The 18,523-nt window shown below is 50.6% G+C and overlaps 2 protein-coding genes across 2 annotated transcripts; both read right to left on the bottom strand.

Moving 5' to 3' along the window:
• Positions 1–276: 276 nt before the first annotated feature.
• MYCGRDRAFT_70233 (uncharacterized protein) lies at positions 277–2,126 on the bottom strand (the record flags this gene model as incomplete). The annotated part of the gene is made up of 3 exons (XM_003853941.1): positions 277–390; positions 587–1,300; positions 1,349–2,126. The coding sequence occupies 3 exons, from the start codon at positions 1,871–1,873 to the stop codon at positions 331–333; spliced, it is 1,299 nt and encodes a 432-aa protein (XP_003853989.1).
• A 941-nt stretch (positions 2,127–3,067) lies between these two features.
• MYCGRDRAFT_14264 (uncharacterized protein) lies at positions 3,068–4,520 on the bottom strand (the record flags this gene model as incomplete). The annotated part of the gene is made up of 4 exons (XM_003853940.1): positions 3,068–3,853; positions 3,907–4,046; positions 4,106–4,177; positions 4,250–4,520. Coding segments are annotated over 4 exons (1,269 nt in total), but the record flags the coding sequence as incomplete, so codon positions are not given.
• Positions 4,521–18,523: the final 14,003 nt, after the last annotated feature.

The raw sequence follows: 18,523 nt of genomic DNA, 5'->3' as shown, positions 1-18,523 counted from the left end.
ACGTCAAATCCAGGTTGGGCATGATCGAAGTCATACTGTTCAACTAGCTGTCATGCCGCCCTCTCTCATCGTCCATGATCCTTCGCGTCCAGCCCGTCTAAGCGCGATCTGAAAGGTACTGCCTCGTTCCTGCGATGTGCGTTGCCACAACATCGAGCACTGTGCCTTTCTCCAACCGACCGAGGCCATCCAAGTCAAACTGGCCTGATGCCTGATGCCTCAAAGGTGCTGACGTCCACCGTCCTGAAGTAAATTCTGGTTGAGGAATCATTCCGTCCTCTTCATACTGTGCTTGTCGTTTCGTTCGTGAGGTACCGCGGCCCTTCGTTTTCATCGAGGTGTCGATGGACCAGTCTCGTTCGAGATCAATTGTCGTCGAGCGTATGCGAGCTGAAGAAGAAGAAGAGAGGTCTCAGCAATGCACAAATAACAAAGCAGATCGGAATGAAAAACCTCGACGTGTCGACTACTCTTTGTAGCACCGACTGCTCTACAAAGCTGCCGCAGCGTCGTTCTTCCTCCTCTCGATGTTGCGCAAGCAGTCTTCGTAGGGGATTGAGCTGTACTGAAGAGCACCATGACGTACCTTGTCAAGCGTCTTGGCAAGATGCAAGTGCTTGTCCACCACGGCTGTGATCTCAGTGCAGATGTTGCCTTTGAGCACAATGGCGCATTCCTGAGGCAGCCAGCGGAGGATGTCGAAGCCGTTGGCATACACGGTCGTGTTACCGGACGTCCCGCTGCCGTCCGCGCCAGGAAGCGTGAAGGGCATGTGGATGACAAATGTCTTCAATCCCGAGCAATAACGGATATGCAGGCGCACAGTCTCCTGGAAGCGCTCGAGAATCTCGTTGTAGGTCGGGATTTCAAGCTCGATGTGCTTGATGTGGCGCCTGGAGCGCTGGTGTAGGCATCCAAGGGTAGTCATTGCAGTGTTGAGGTCCAGAGTGAAGATGTTCTCGCTGTAGATGACGCTGCGTGCTTCTTTGTACACTTCCTTGCTCACGCGGAGGATGTTGACAAGGAGAGGGTCTTGAGTCTGGTTGCGTGGCGGCTCGCTGACTGGAGTATAGACTTTCTTGCGAGTACCACTTTGGCGCACAGCGCGATCACCACTTGCGTTGAAAACGGACGGGAAGATGCCACGATTGGAATCACTGCTGCCGCTGCCGGAGCGCGAATGGGTTCGTAGAAGGCGAATCCGGCGGCTGCCCCGGGCGTCACCCTGATCGCAAAGGGAGCCGATGCTGAGACCGCGGCGGGAACCAGAGGGGCTAGGCGGCAAGGGAATGTGGTCGGGCTGCTCTACGTTAGCGACATCTCGGAGTTGTTCCTGCTCGTTTATTACCTCATAATCCTTATCGACCTCGGTCTCTGCGTCAACGGCGTGGGGCTGTTCCCTTTTGGACAGCAAGATCGAGTACGGCCGGGTCAGACATGCTCTGTAGATCTCGAGTCGAATTTCGGTCGGCAACAACATGATCGGGAATGGCTTCTCGTCCTTGTCCAAGATGGGACAAATCTCGTCAACCTTGTCCGGCTCTTCGATCATCATCTCACCGTCCTCAAGCGCTTCTCTGTCGCTCATCTCAAGTCCCATCGCAATCTCCATGTCCAGGTCAAGCTGATCTGGCGACACCAGAGCCCTGCCTTTTCCCTTTGTCCTACTCGACCCAGCGACAACTTGTGGTTCTTCCTCGATTTCTTGCGATACAACATCACTGCTGATTTCCGCTGCCATTCTGCTGCGATTCCTAGTCACAACGTTTGCCAAGCGTGAGCGCTGTAGTCGAGCCTTTGAGATGCGGCTTGGTGTCGCTGGTGTTGATGAGGAGGATGCATCGACGACGTTGGTGGGGGTTGAGCGCGCCATCAAGTCGCGTTGACACGTGCAAATTTTGCAAGTGAAGTGTGTTTGGTGAATATGTTGTCCCAAGCAAGGGCGTTGAAAGATGGAAGAGCTAGGTAGAACTAGCAGATGTGCGCAAGCGCGGGGTGCGTCGGAGCAAACAAGTGCTGGAGCGAATCCGCGTTGGCAATTGGTGGTACCACTGGTCGGCCTGGTCGATGCAAGTGTAAGAAGCGCAGTATTTGTACTCGAGGTCTTGTTTTTGATGCTGTAAAAGTTGTGCTGTGCTGATGAATGAGAGAAGTTGAAGGAGAGGACGGGAATGATGCAAATGGACGGGAGGGACTTTTTGACTTTCATGGTTCGTCCTTGCGAGCTGGCAAGCTGGCAAGCTGGGTCCTGCTCCGACTTTGATTTTTTATGGAGATATCCAAGCTTGACAGTTATTGCCCAAAGTATGACAATCACAGACGGACTGCACACGCGGAATCATCGTGCTTGTGAGAGGAAGACGGAACTGTTTGAGAACGGGCATTACTATTACTTTTACTAATTCTTGACATATGAGTTTTCGATAACGAAAGCACGGGTCACCAGCATGCCCTGTGCGGATCGCCAAAAGATGCCGATTCGCCACGAGATGAGACTCGATTCTGCGCGTGCCCGCTGTACCATTGCTGTGCAGGATGGCAAAGATGTTGTTGTACCAGCACAACTCCAGACCCATCCTGATCTGATAATCTTCCTCCCCCTCCTTGTGGCTTGCTAGATGCCAGCCTTATTACTATGTATATTACACCCTCCGTCATTTCACTCGTCACTGGCAAACAAAAGCTCGCCGCAGGCAACTCAGATAGAGTTGCATATTTTTCAGAGTTTGCCATCCACAGGCAAATCCGGTATTAAGTGCCCGTTGTAGTATGGGTCCATTCCAGCCAGGTTGAACAAAGGAGAAGAGGATGGTGGTATAGGTGGCTGATCAGCCGTAAAATGCACGCTCGAATTTTGACGCGAGAAAACAGAAAGATGCCAGCCGAATCGAGAAACCAGGGGTATCAGCCGTACCGAACGCCAGTAATGATGCAAAATGCGAGGTCGGAGTAGAGCAATTGCGGTCAGCAAATTTGGGATGCTTTTGCTCTTATTGGAGTGATTGATGACGGGAAACGAGACTCGAGTCTCCCTTCCGCCGCGGTGTAGTGGTGGGTCCTCCTACTGCTGATGCTGCGCCCACATTTCTTGTCCACGCATTGGGCCATAGTGATCGATCGGTCCAGTGCTGTGCGGTCGTTGAACGCTGCCCTGCTGATAGTACATCGGGTTGGCGACGCTGTAACCTGTGTGATCGGGATAGGTGTAGTCGGTCGTCTGCGTGGTAGGAAGACCGTGATGGGAAGGCTGCCATGCGATATTGCCGTTCATGTGTGGGCTATTGGTCCCACTGGTGCCTTGCTGCTGGACGCTCGCTCCATTCGGCTCGAGAATTTGGCGAGATGCGTAGCTGGCGGATGGATTGGAGGCAAGAGTCGGACGCGACTGCGGCGGATTGACGGGCATGGTGTATTGCGCAGGAGACTGCGATCGTGGTGTAGGTTGCATGTCGTTCCGCAAATGCGCAGGAACGGACGCCATACCGCCGTTCATGGCATTCAAGTAGTAGTCAGACGCCTGCCTTTGCAATTGCGGCGCTCCATTCATGCCGTTGGCAGGCGACGCGGAAGGACGATCGTGCTGCGGAGGCATAGGCGACTTGCCATCTGCGGAGAAGTCGTTCTCTTCGTCTGACCCTCTCGATCGTTGTTGGGGCAAAGACGCCCGCGAAGCAAGAGCGGCAGCAGTGGCGGCTTCAGATTCTTCAATGGTGCCCGTGTGGTGGTTTTGGTGACGCGTGAGTGTAGTCCGTCGGGTGAATGTCTTCTGGCAATCAGCATAGGGGCATTTGTAGGGACGTTTCCCCGAGTGTATCCGTCGGTGGCGTGCCAAAGAGCTAGAGTCGGAGAAAGGCTGGTGCAAAAGGGTCAGCGCAATCGCAATGTAACATGTCGGAGCCATCATACCTTTCCACAACGCTCGCACATATGCGGTTTCTCACCAGTGTGGACGCGCGAATGAACCGTGAGGGCGGATCGTTGAATGAATTGTTTTCCGCAGTTGGGATGTTCGCAAACATGTGGACGTACTCCGCTGTGGATCCGTTCTGTTGGCAAGTGTCAGTCGTCGTTCTCCGAACAGTGAAAAAAAATCGTCTGCACATACCATGGCGCGCGAGATCACTCCTCCGTGCAAATCCTTTCTGGCAAGTATTGCATGAGAAAGCCTTGGGCAATCCTGTACTGCCAGTGCTTGCTCTTCCACCTTCCATCGAGCTTTGATCACCATGCGGCGTTGGTTGAACAGCACCTAGTTGTGTAGATTGTTGCTGTGATTGCTGCTGCTGCGGCTGTTGGGTTTGATATGAGGGCTCTTGGCCTGTCGCAGGGTGGTAGGAGTGTTGTAGTAGCGACATGCCATTCTGCTGCTGCATCTGCGGCGGCGCCGTATATTGCAGACCGTTTGTGAGTTGCGCAGCCATTTGTTGATACACTGCGCTGTTCTGCGGAGTTTGCGACGAGTATCGCGAGGATTGATCGGAGGTATGTGGAGATGCACCGCGCTCCGAGCCCGTCTCCGACTTGACCCTACTCGCGCCGTTGGGGACATAGAGGTTCTGATGGGCGTAATGACCATTGCTGGACATGTCGTGGCTCATGGTCATCGGGGGAGGCACTTCGTATTGCATGTTGCGGAAAGCTGCGCCTGCGGCATTCCGGTTAGTATTGAGCAGATTATTGAGGTTCATTTCTCCGACGCCAGTAATGCTGTCCCTTCTCTTCCACTGCGAAGCCACCAGAATATATTCGATGGACGGCAAAGACATCCAATGACCCTTCTCTTCTCCACGATGTGCTACACCAGAGGTTTACTGACTGGAGAGCAGAAAATTTCTGTCGCGCGAGGTGACGGCCACGCGAATTCCACAAGGCCAGTGAGTGCCGCGCCGATGTGCTCGCACGTGAACTGAGGATACGAGACGTAGAGGTGTGGCGGGATATGATGGATCGTGAACGGTAGCCCTCCCGGGGTCTTGTTGTGGTTTGCGTGGTGCTCGAGTGCGCCGCGATGGGCAGTGGTGTAGTGAAAAGGAAGGCAGCAATCGACAGGACTATACAAAACCGTGTCAGCGCATGTTCTTCAATAGTGAACGGTACAGCAGCCTGTGCTCGAGTCCGAAGGTGCAGTCGTTCCCCGTTCCCTCGAAGGCGCGTGCGCTGGCGGATTCGAAAGGAAAAGGAGAGGAGCCGCCGACTCGTCCTACGCGCCTTGGGAGAGTGAGACGACAGAGTTGAACGTACCTGAAGGAGTGCAGCACACGGCGATGGTCGTGGCGCAGGGTATTAAATCGCAAAAAGACGTCCGCCGACGTAAATAAGAAAGATGTCGATGGCAGCAGTTCGCGTGTTCGATGTGGTCCTTGCTTTCCAGATGCAAGCAAGCTTGAGGCAAGATTCGGATGCTGCCGTAGCGCGCTTTCCAGGTTAGGGTCCTTGGTCCTCTGTTTCTCTCCAGTCTCTCTCCCCTTACGAGTCGCCCTGCAATTTCTCACTTTCTCCGCCCAAATATTATCTACACCGCCGTGTCGCCTCGAATGCCGAATTGTAGATGTATTTGTCGTCGATCTGGTCCGTCCTTGTGCAATGGAACCTTTCGTTGCGAGGCTGTTCCGGTCGATGTGGTCTGTTCTTCGAATTGCACGTGAAGAATTGTTGGAAACCTGTCGACACTTGGGATCTCGCAGCGACAAAGGAGCACTGTGTCAAACAGTGTTGCGATAGTTGCTGGTGCTGAAGTGGTCGAGAGTTTCGTCGAGATGCTGTAGCTGCAGAATACAGGAGAAGCGAGTTTCCGAAAGATCCTTTTGACGATGTCCGACTGTCCAGGTTGGTCCAGAAAAATTATGACTATTGACAGGATTTCGTCTCGAATTCCTCGATATTATATGGCTTCGTCCTTCCCCAAGGGAGCGTGAAATGACCTGCGTCGTCGTCTCTGCGAAACCAGTCGTAGAGATCAATCTCAGCCAGGCGTTTTCCGCTTGATGTGGTCGTTGGAATCTGCAATCGAACTGAATATGTCAACCAGATGTCAGGTGTGGTACGCTCGAGGTCCGTTCGTACATACGAATGCAGTCGAACAGTGAAGGTTTGAGGTCGAAGCACAACGATCACATTCACAGCACGCGGTGAGGTCCGAGAGAAGTAGCAGCAGAAGGTCAAAGCGAACGGTCAAAGCAGCAGACCGGCATAGTATTTACATTGACGTATTTAGGACTACAGTCACGATGGTCTGACGAATCCATACCAGCGAAATTGCAGTTCATACTGCACGCACCATGTAGTAGGTTGGCATTACCCTGCCGTCTTCACCTCAAACGCAAGGACTGCCGTGCCGGTTGACGGGCTCGCGCGTGGGTCTCCTGTACGCAAGTGCCAGGCGGTGCAGCAGCGGCCGATCTGCTTTTTCCGACTGACATGGGTAGGTATTACATGCATACCCCGTCACTCGTCGGATTGGACATTTCCATAGCAGGATGTGATGAGCCAGCTGATGCCTGCCTGTCATCGCTATCTTCACAATGGGTTCGTGAATCCGGCATGCGAGTCACGGTCCTATACAAGGAAATAGGTGCGGATTTCACGCCTTGTTTCACACATCAACGCGGGCAGCCAGACGGACAACATCGGACGATGATTCGCAGCCACAATGATGGCATGTTCTGATAACAAGAAGCTCGTTGTGCATGTTCGTCTTTCCTGGGTCAGATCGGGTGAAATCGATCGGACATACCTCTTCGGAGGCGCGCCGTATTCTTTCAAGGTCTGTCGCTTCATTGCCAGGCTACTTGACGATTGACAGGTCGAGAGTGACGCTCTCTACCCAGCCCTTGGATCGAGCACTGCTGGATAAGGCCTTCTGGGAGCCGCCTTGCGACGATGGTGGTAACTTGTTGTAGACTATTAGTGACTACATACTGTAGAACAACGGCAGAGCGGGAGAAGCGTCGGTTTCATTTCGCGTGCATTTAAGGGACGGCATGGGCCAAAAATAGGCGTGTGCAGCACTGCACCCTGATTATACATCGGCCTCATGCCAAGGACTTTGATCATTTGATGAGCTTCACATCCAAATCGCTCGAGGACAATGCCATTGTGCCACTTTACCCTGTGAACGTAATGTCTCGTTGCGAACAGCCTCTCGACCGTCGATGTGACTCTGGGCTGTCATTGCTGAAACAGCCCCCAGAGCCCGGGCCATAAGCAGCGCTTTGGCCATCTTTCATCGCAGGTTCACGCGAGCTCCCAAGGATGCAATCGACGTGGTCTCTCTTGGCCTGTCTATTTAAGCAACGTCATTTCGATTTGGCTTGGAAGTCTGGAAGCTTCTCCCTGGCAAACCTGGATGAAGTTTTGACACCTTGGAAGTCTAAGCTTTCAGATCGACACCAGGACATCGGCCAGCTGGTTGGGCCGGCAAAGCACGCCGGGGACTGGTAGCGTGGCAGGAATAGCGTCCTGAATGTCTTTCTCCAAAGTTGAACCGGGCAAAGGGCAAGATCATTGTGCAGATTGACAGTCGACTCAATCGAACAATAAGGTGAAAGGGAGCTCACAATGTCCAATCGCATATGCTCGCACCTGGCGACATCTTGATGATAAGGGCATGCGATCTATGCAACGCATCTCGACTGCACAGGAATTGAAGACTCACCTGCCCTGTCAGCTCGAGTGACGCTTGTGGTGATGACCGCCTGTTGGCCTGTCGTCGATGGCGATCGCCGGTGCTTCTGTCAATTCAGGCCTTTAAGATTGTCAGGTAGTCACGCGAGTGTGTCGGTATCTATTTGGGACATTGAGAGTGGAATCAATCCATATCGTGTTCTTTTTGCTGGTGTGGCTTGTCCCCGCAACGCGGACACAGAGCTCATGAGCGAGAACATTGAGATCCCGTATCGCGACGAAACGATCGCCGGGCAATCGATGCGCGAGAGTGCAGCAGGGCAGCAGGACCCAGGTCGAACAACGTGCCATCGGCAGCACAGCCGATGACTCCGTCGACGGTGCGCCGGCTGCCCTGTTGGGGTCTGCCTGGTTGGTATCTGTGCGTCTCTGCAGGATCAAGTAGAGATGTTGGTGCACGGTGCACGTAAGCAAAATGGCGGTGTGCACGTGTGCACACCGTGTGTTCACAAGGTGCACACAGTAGTAGTGCTAGCCTTAATAGGAAGTTGCATGTTAGTAAATGGCATTAGCGTCGCTGTATATATCGCTGTTGCTTATGTTGTTAGTGTTAGATTAATTAATGCCTTATCTACTACCTCTGCTATTACTTGCTCGTCTTATAACTGCCGCAACAACGCTAACATCTCTACAGGGCCTACAGGATTATTAGGATTACGCTTAATGTCCTTAAGAATGCTATCGTTAACGCGATACTTAATGCGAAGGTTCCAGAACATATAGATAAGCATCTCTAACACCTTATAACTAAGGCGGTTGCGGCGGAGGCTCTAAATAAAGCTATAAGCTAAATAGTTACGTTCGGCCGGTCTAGTAGTCGGACATATAGACAGTGCGAAGAGGCACAAGCTAGTAAGCTTAGGGTAACTGCTCTTAAAGTTGTTGTGCTACTACTAGATAACAGAGGTGTTGTTGTTCAAGCTAGACTTCTAGATAACAGCGTTACTAAATACACTAGTGCGATTGCGCAGAGCTTAAAGGTCTAAGAGCAATGCACTAGCACGAGTCTTAATCTTAATGTCAGGGAACGACCAGGGTATCGCTGCCCCGGGCCTGAATCGGGCCTGTTCTAGGCCCGATACAGACCCGATGCAGACCCGAGGCTGCCCTAAGCGAGGCTTAGCACACACATTCCCTTTTGTTCCCTTTTGCCTCCCTTCGTTACACTCGGTAGGCAATATAGACATTCGTATACAGACTGCTTACACGTGTTAGTTGCTACCTAGTTACACTACCCTTATAGTATATTGCCTTAAAACCTACTAAGGGATTAGCCGTACTAAGCACTAGAGCAGGTACTGTCGATCCCCGACTTAGCGCCGAATTAGAACTAAGAGATGCCTCCTAAGAGACAGCCGGACAGCCGAGGCCTAAGCAACGCCCTATCGTTATTAAGACTTAGCAACCCGCCGAACGAGGAGGACGAGCGGGATAATACAGGAGGACGAGATGTAGGGACACCCGATACAGACCCGGAACAGACCCTAACGGACCCGGGAATAGACCCGAACACGGACCTAGACTATCTTTAGGTCCCTTAGTATATTAGAGACTACCTCTAGGAACTAAGGCAGGTTCAGATCGCGTCTATAACGGCGAAGTAACGAGCAGCGCATATTAAGGCTCGCTAAGATGCCGTCGCTATATACGACATAGAACTAGACTACATTAAAAAAAGGAAGAGAGCTCCCTTTAGCCTACAATTAGCAGAGAGAGGGATTAGGTCTGAACTAGACCCGATTTAGAGCCTTCTTAAGTCCGGACTAGGATGTATACTAGAGGCCTCCTCCTTAGAAGCTCTTCGTGTGTAGGTAAGCGACTGCGAGAACCGCTTCTATTTCTACAACGTTCCGGATAATATAACTGCTAACAACCGGTCCCGCCGCACCGCCTAGGCTATCGAACGAGTTAAGCCGAAGGACCTCCGCGCTGCTATTATGCGCTACTAGGCAGACTACCCTAACGACTACGCCTCGGACGCTGTTTTCGAATAGAGCGACCTTAAGGAGGTACTCCGCGACCAGATTACCCCGAAGGCGACCTGTATAGCGGAGCTCGCGACCTAATATTAGTGCTACAAACAGCTTAACAACTAGTCTGTAGGCAACTTCTATACACATATGTAAGGGCTCGAGGCTCGCATAGACGTAGTGCTAATAATAAACGAGGAAGACAGGCAGAACCGGAAGAGTTTCTACTACTCCAAGCTGTTAGAAGACCTTTAGAAAGAGATTAACAAGAACGAGAAGCTCGCTAGTGCGTACGACGTAGCAGAACTTATAGAGATCGCATCGATCTACGAGAATGTCCATTTTCCAAAAGGACGTCCCAGGGCTCGCGATTCTAAACTAAAGAAGGACCCGGAACAGCCCCCCTCCGGCCCTGCTACGGCCGCGAATCTGTCCTAGACCCCGAGGGGTCGGGGCGGAGGTCAACTAGGCTAGAGGGGTAGCCGCGGAAACTTCGCCTACCACATAAACAACACACCTACTTCCGGCGTTAATCGCATACTATCGGGGCACGCTAAGGAGGTAAAAGAGTAGCCCTAGTTAAAGTTGTCGTCGCATAACTTAGCTCCCTTAAGCTAGGGCCGAAAATAAGAGGGAAGGAAAGAAGACTAGCGATTAACGTCCGGATCCGCGACGGCGACGGTAGGCTCCAAACACTGACGGCGCTGGTCGACTATAGCGCACAGATTAACCTCGTCTCTTAATACAAGGTTTAATTACTTTAGCTCCCGAGCAATAGAGCCCCAGCACTAAAGGTTAAGTTCTTAAACGATTATTAGATAACGGTCTACAAGGGCTACGACCTAATAGTGCTGGCGAAGGACTTAAACAGGACCGAAAGAGGGGTAAACCAGACCTTCTGGGCAGCTGCCTTTACCGGATACGATATAGTACTCGGATAGGACTAGATTCTCGCATCTAACCCCCTTATCTATTTCCAGTCGGGGAGATTCGTATAGGCTGCAGCCGACGACGATAACGACAGCGCGGAGGAAGAGGACGAGAGCTAGCCCCGGCGCGACCACCCTGCCGGCATAGCACTGCACGCTATCTTTAGTAGTAAAGCTGCATTTAAATAGGAAGGACAGTTCCTAGTCGGAGCCGTAGTGTAGGAAGAAGAAGAAGGGGACGCCGACATTACCCCCGAAACAGTAGACATTAACGCCCTAGACAGCGCTATTACAGAACCGATAGCGGTTTATATCGATAGGGACTGCGATCTAACGGAGATCGACCTAAACAAGCGATGCGAGCACTAGATTGCGGCGTTGTTATGCTATAAGCGATACCGCGATGCATGCAAGGGCAAGCTAGAGTTAGCCGACCTGCTAAGACAGGCCTACAGAACTATGCTTACCGTTGCCGTAGTAGAGCAGGCGGACCTCGATCGCGTCCCTCTAGAGTACCGAGAATACGATGTATTTAGCGAGAAGCTGGCCGGCATTATAGCCCGCAACAGCTAGCACGACTATGCTATTAACATCGAAGAAGGGAAAACACTACTACAGATGCTAATATACAACCTCTCGCAGAAGGAGTTAGTAATCCTGCGGGAATATATTAACAAGGCCTTAAAAAAGGGCTAGATTAGGCCTAGCAAGAGCCTATGCGGCGCCCCTATCCTGTTCGTCCTAAAGAAGGACGGTAAGATGAGACTATGCGTCGACTATAGGGGACTAAACCGAGTTACGATTAAGAACCGGTACCCACTCCCCCTAATTAGCGAAATGCTAGACCGTCTAAGCTAGGCCCGAATCTTCTCTAAATTAGACCTAAGAGACGCCTATTATAGGATAAGGATTAAGGAGGGTGACGAGTGGAAGACCGCGTTTAAGACGAGGTATAGTCTGTTCGAATACTTGGTTATGCCCTTTAGGCTAGCTAATGCACTAGCGACCTTCTAAGCGTACATTAATAAGGCCCTTGTAGGACTAGTAGATACTATCTGCGTAGTGTATCTAGATAACATCCTTATCTACTCGAAAAACGAGGAAGAACACCGACGCTATGTTAAGCAAGTCCTTAAACGCTTGTAAGAATAGAAGCTATATGCAAAGCCTACTAAATGCGAGTTCTACACAGATCGTGTTAAGTTCCTGGGGTTTGTTATTATACTAGGAGGTGTAATTATAGACTATAAGAGGATTAAGGCTATCTATAAATAGCCTACACCGAAGTCCTATAGGGACGTGTAGGTATTCTTAGGGTTCGCGAACTTCTATAGGAGGTTTATATATAGATACTCTAAGACCGCGAGACCCTTAAATGACATGCTGTCCGGAGGCTAGGTCGTAGACAAGGGGAAACGAGGGAAGAAGCAAGTAGTCCGTGGACCCTTCGAGTAGAATAAGACCTCTGCTAGGGCGTTCTTAGACCTAAAACAGGCCTTTATAGACGCACCTCTGCTTTAACACTTCGATCTATCCCTCCCGATTATAGTTATTACGGACGTATCGGACGTAGCCTACTCCGGCATCCTCCTCCAACCGAAGGAGGATAGCGACGGCAACCGCTACTAGCACCCGGTAGCCTATTACTCTAAGAGCTAGGTAGGACCGGAGATCCGGTACTACATACCGGATAAGGAACTAATAGCTATATCGGAGTGTTTTAAGGCATAGCGGCATTACTTAGAGGGCGCTGCCTATCTAATATAAGTTATAACCGACTACTACAACCTGCGCTACTTTATAATAACGAAGACACTTAACGGGCGTTAGGCTCGCATTGTCGAAACCCTCGCCGCGTACGACTTCGTTATTAAATATAAGCTAGGGAAATTAAACCCTGCGGACGGCTTGTTACGCCGCCCCGACTACTTTGCGGGCTTTAAAGAAGGTGCAAAGGAAGATAAGCTGTAAGGAGCTCTCCCTATCCTTTAATAGTCGCTAAGGACGCTGTTCCCGGACGGCTCTGCGTCAGACCCGCGTAAGGCTAGTAACAGCCCTGTAGTTGCATCTGTGTAGGAGCCTATAGAAGAAATAGGTAGCCCGGGGGGCTACGCGCCTAACGCGTTGGAAGAAATACGATTCTCGATACGCGAATGGAGCATATGCGCTGTCTATAGCATCGAGGACGACACCTCGATTAGAAGCGTTCTGCGCGTTCTATACCACCTCGTTGCCGCCGCGGCGGAGGGGGAGATAGCGAACTCGGCGGAGCTACCGGCCTCGTTCGTTAACCTAATTAGGGATGCCTAGCAAGCGGATCCTTTTGTCTAGGAACGGAGAAGTCGGATAACCGCGCGAAATTCAGGCATGGCTGCCTTAGCCCTAAAGTAGGCCCTAGGTATACCCGAATCAGACCCGGACCTAATAGGAGAAGACGACCGGTAGGCGTTCGACTCTAGTAGAATCCTGCGGTGTGATAGAAAAGTCTACGTCCCTAACGCGGTATCGCTAAGGAGGGAAATCCTTAGACGGAACTACGACGACCCTACCGTAGGCTACTACGGCCGCTAACGCACATAAGAAATTATCGCCTCTAAGTATTATTGGAAGGGGCTTACGAACGATGTTAACGACTACGTCGGAACCTGCAATGTATGCTAGCGGACCAAAACAAAACACTATAAGCTATATAGACAACTGCAACCCCTTACCGTTCCTAGCAGACCGTAGCAGTTACTATTAATAGACTTTGTCGTCGGCTTGCTACCGTCTAAGGGATTTAACGGCAAGGTGTATAACACTATACTAGTAATCGTTAACAGATTTACGAAGTACGTCCGATACTTCCCCGTAAACGACATAATCGACGCTAGTGCTCTAGGAGACCTGATCTACAACCGAATCGTGTGCGAAATAGGCCCCCCGGACGATATCGTGTCGGATCGAGGGTCGATCTTTACTAGTACGTACTAGAGCGCTCTGTTTTACTACCTCTCTATTAAGAAGCGACTTAGCATAGCCTTCTACCCTTAAACGGACAGCCAAACCGAGCGTACAAACTAGCAGCTCGAGGCCTACCTTAGGATCTACTGTAACTAGGACTAAGACGACTAGGCCGTCCTCCTTCCTACAGCGGCCTACGCCTATAACACTAAGGTCTATACTAGGTCTAGATTTAGCCTAATAAAGCTTGCTTATAGGTCTGATTTAGGTGCTATTAATAGCGTGTTAAAGAAGGACTTCCCTACGAAGGGACTAACGTCGAAGGCGAAGTCGCTAGCTAACGCCGTACGCAAATACCTCGCGAACAGAGAGTTAGAGTTTGCTAAAGCAAGGGAATACTTAGAGCACGTAGCGACCCTGTAGAAGAAGTACTATAACAAGACGACGGTAGAGAAGTTCTATAACGTAGGTAACAAGGTGCTGCTATTAAGGAAGAATATTAATACTCGGCGACCCTATCGGAAGCTAGACAACAAGTTCCTTAGGCCCTTCCGCATTACGGAACGGATTAGTACGCAAGCGTACCGCCTCGATCTTCCACTATCGATAAAGCGGTTCCACCCTGTGTTCTACGTGTCGCTACTAGAGCTATACCGGGCCCGAGAGGGCTACTAACTACCCCCGGTCTAGTCCCTCGAGCCTAACGATAACAAGGAGGATGACTAGGAGGTGGAAGGGATCCTAGCTATAAGGGGCGACACACGAGAAACGAGGGAATACCTAGTACGATAGTTAGGCTACTCCCCGGAGCATAACGAGTAGATATTAGTAGAGAGTATAAAGGGAGCGAGCGAACTTGTCGAAGAGTTTGAAATTAAGCAAGCCAGACTAGAGGCTAAAGGCAGGCCTGAAACAGGCCCGAATACTACTACAGGTAGGTATCCCGGGCGGTAGAAGAAGAAAAGAGCTCGTAGATAAGGTCGTACGCTTTTGCCTTATCCTCTACGCTAAAAAATCAAAAAGGCTCTATAGCTAAAAACAAAGAACCGGACTAAGGAGTCTAACAAGCTAGGCCCCGCTATAGTCTTTAATGCTATGCCGACGTTATCTGTTATACCCTAATGCCCTCCGAGAAGAGCCCCGCCCTGTACCCTTTCTACACTAGACCTAGCCCCTTAAAAGGCCGAATAACCGTAGTATACGAGGCGGAGTATGCGAGGACTTATATCCGCGATAATAAGACGCTCGAAAGGCCCGTCCGCAACGATGTTAAACAGCTGCTGCGACGACACCCCTATACCAGCTATAAACCGCGCCTCCTTACCTATTACATCGGTACGGCGAGACCGACGGTAGGCTATCTACTGCTCCTCCGTAGGCTTAGAAGTTAAGTCCTTGTACTTGCGCGCAGGGGGGGGAGCCCTAGTAAAGAACGTAAGAATGCGCGCGTAAGTAGGAGCATTTACACCGGCGACGAAGACCTCCTTAATTAGGGACGTGATCTAAGGGTATAGCTTCGCGGCGTAGTTGCGAACCGCGTTAGTCCAGCGTAGGAGGCGCTTCGCGGCGTCGGTCTTTACCATAGGGTCGTTAGTAGTGTCGTCGACAGTAACACCGGGGTTCCGCTAAAGATAATCCTTTATAGTGTATTACAGATAATCGAGAATGTTCACGGCGCGGAAAGCCTCCTCCGGTACGGGGTAGCAGCAATCGGTCTGCTTATTAGTAATGCACTGCGAGCACTTGCCGCTCGGATCGTCCCTTATATCGCAGCAGGTAGTAACGGGGAGCTGCTAAGGCGCGAGGTTGTATTGTCCGACAGGCTAGAGGCGACGGATGCAGTTAACATAGGGCAACATACGAGCCGGAGGGCGAGGCTATAGGCAAGGAGGAAGGTAAGGAACGCGAGTAAGCGGAAGGTCGCTTACGGCCATCTCCTTACGAGAATAGAGACCCGTAGGAATCTTCGCCTTCGGGGGAACGGTAATAGGAGGCCCTGTCTATATTAGCTTAGTCGTAGGCCAGAATCAGACCGGATACATACCTAAACGCTAGGTAAGGGAGCTGTTAGAATTCGACCGAGGCACATTCCCCGGAGCCTAAGGGGATGTCGGCAGACTATTACCGGCCTCCTAGCTAGTGCGCCAATTGTAACTACGATTAAGCTGATCGAGGAGCCGTCCCTCGGGGCTGTTAATAGTAGGAAAGCTACTCGGAGGACGGCTACTACTACTACTACTACTGCTACTGCTACTGCCGCCGGGATAGTTGGATGCGAAACCCTGCTAGCTTATAATGGTGGAAACTCGGCGAGGCGCGGCGGAGTGCCGGGGAAAGGGCGGTAACGGAAAGAAGCTGTTGCTAAACACTCTCCGCGGAAAGTTTTCTTAGATAGATACGAGGGGGAAGGCTAGAGCTACCGTAATAATGTCGACGGCGGTGTCGACAAGGGAGTAAAGGAGGTTAATAAAGAAGGAAGGAAAGAATAAGTGGAACGGCGTGGTTTTATGCGAGAGGACGTATAGACTACGTCTACAATTAAGGACTCCAATTTACTAACATGTTACGAGCATAAGGAGTTACGGGTGGAATTTACGGACGATTACGAGCCTTAGGTATTAGGCAGGCAGACACGAGACCGGAATTAGGGCTGTTTGTGCTATATAACAATAGTTAAGAGGCAATGCTACAGCGCAGGCACCTAGGGAGGGCCTGACAATTAGACTCCTTAGTCCGAGTCTTAGTTATATTGGCTAGCAGGCCCGAACTACGCCGGATATAGGCTAAGGACAGCATTCAGGCTGTTAAATACCCCTTTAGTCCCCTTACAAGGACCGGAAACTGCAACGACAAAGGAACCTCCACCCACCCCCCCTATTACCTATATATGCAACCGGATTACTACTACCTCCGTTCTAATAGCCCGGTAGTCGAAGACGTACTATTCTCTCGGAGACTCGAACCGAGGGCACTAAAAGAGAATCTCTCGAACTGTCGACAACTCCTCGAAGAATTCTACAAAAAGTAATATACTTCTAACTACGCTGTAGGTAGAAGTACATCGAATACTAAGACTAGGAATCGAACCTAGGACGCTAGTTAAACACGTTAACCAGCTGCACTAACTGCCTTAACGGAATAGGAAGAATTACGAACAATTATGAACTACTACTTCCTCCAGCAGGAATTTCATTTGCGACCTAAGGACAGGCCGCTAAGGGAGGGGGGGATACTGTTAGGGAACGACTAGGGTATCGCTGCCCCGGGCCTAAATCGGGCCTGTTCCAGGCCCGATACAGACCCGATGCAGACCCGAGGCTGCCCCAAGCGAGGCTTAGCACATACATTCCCTTTTGTTCCCTTTTGCCTCCCTTCGTTACACTCGGTAGGCAATATAGACATTTATATACAGACTGCTCACACGTGTTGGTTGCCACCTGGTTACACTACCCTCACACTTAACCTAAGACTCTAGATGCCCTTTATAGCCTCGCAGTAAGCTACAGCGTCGTTGTGCAGCGCAGAAGGCAATAAGGTAGTCCGTAATTAAGTGCAGATCGTCGTTAGTAACAATTACGAAGGCATTAGCTTCCTTAGTGCGCTCCTTAACGTCTGCGAGGTAAGCTACGAGCATAAGGGGGTAGTAAAGAGCCTCGTAACGGACGTTAATCATCGGCTTAATCTTATTGTTGCTAAGCAGACCGTTGTTAAACGACTTATTGTAGAGCTACCGGAAGTTGCTAAAGACATAGCTAAGGCGTGGATAGTCGGCTTCGAGAGCAATAGTCACCTTAAGGAAGGGCTCTATAAGGTTAATATATTGCTTAAGGTTGTGCTAGAACGCTAGCTTCTTGTCTACCAGCTCTAAGATCTTATGCTATGCCTCCCTTTGCTTCGCATTAGCGCTATTAAGCAGTCGATGCTAATGCATAGTTACGAGCTCCTTAATGTAAGGGCGGTTGTCGTAGACTGATTTTGCACAGTTTAGCTTCCCTTACTATCGCACACCTCCTTATACTTAAAAGCGCTTCGAGCGGCCGTAGCTAATCTCGAAGATAAGTTCCTTGGCTAGATAGGTGTTCTTAAAGTACTCCGCGACCGCGTTAACGTCGTAGAAGGTCACCTTTATAGTCCACTCGTCGTAAAGGTCGTTTATAAGAAGGTTAAGTTAGTAAGAGCAGCAGCTAAGTCCGATAATTTAAGGATACTGCGCGGTAATCTAACTAAGCAGTTAGCGAGCTAATTAAAGAATTTACAGCCTACGGGGTGCAGCCGAAATTGCGGACCGCAGCGGCCGCTAAACCCTTTCGGGTAGCTGCTTGCAGATCTCGAAAGTGTAAAGTTAAGCTTTACAAACTTCATTTTTAGACTAACCTTCTTCTAAGCCCCCTTTATTACACTCGCGTTATCTAACGTAATAGCGACGACCTTGCCAACCGGAAACCTTTGGACGACTGCTATTAAACTCTCCGCGTAATTCTTAGCCGAGCCGCGCTCTGTACTAGTCCATTCTAACGATAGGAAGTATGCAGCCTTCGTAGTAACCGCGAGGTAATTTACAACGCTCCGGCTCGCTCTATTATACCAGCTATTACTTAGCAACGTAATCCTCTTCGCCTTGCTAATCTCCTTATTAATCGACACCTTTAGCGCGTTGTACTGCCGCGGCAGGATCGAATAAGTAAGCTACTAGCGACTCGGTAGTTTAAACGCCGGCCTAAGGAGTTTGATAAACTTCTTAAACACCGGATGGTCGACAGTGTGCAATAGCAGTCTAGCGGCGAATATCTACTTAGCGCAGGCTTCCTTAGCAGCAGCATAGTCTCGAGGGCTTATAGTGTCGACGAAGCTAGAGGCAACTATATCCGGCTCGAAGTCGTCGCCTTCAGACTCCGAGTTTACAGCTACATTACTACCCTTAATAAGGTGTCTCTAATAATGTGCTACTAGCTGGTATAGTAGCCTTATGCACCTCCTTAGGTAAGCGACACAGCGGTT

Source organism: Zymoseptoria tritici, chromosome 3 (assembly GCF_000219625.1).
Source record: "Zymoseptoria tritici IPO323 chromosome 3, whole genome shotgun sequence".
In the NCBI taxonomy this organism is placed as follows: domain Eukaryota; kingdom Fungi; phylum Ascomycota; class Dothideomycetes; order Mycosphaerellales; family Mycosphaerellaceae; genus Zymoseptoria; species Zymoseptoria tritici.
The sequence above is the reverse complement of the archived record's forward strand: the minus strand, read 5'-3'. Positions and strand labels throughout refer to the sequence as shown.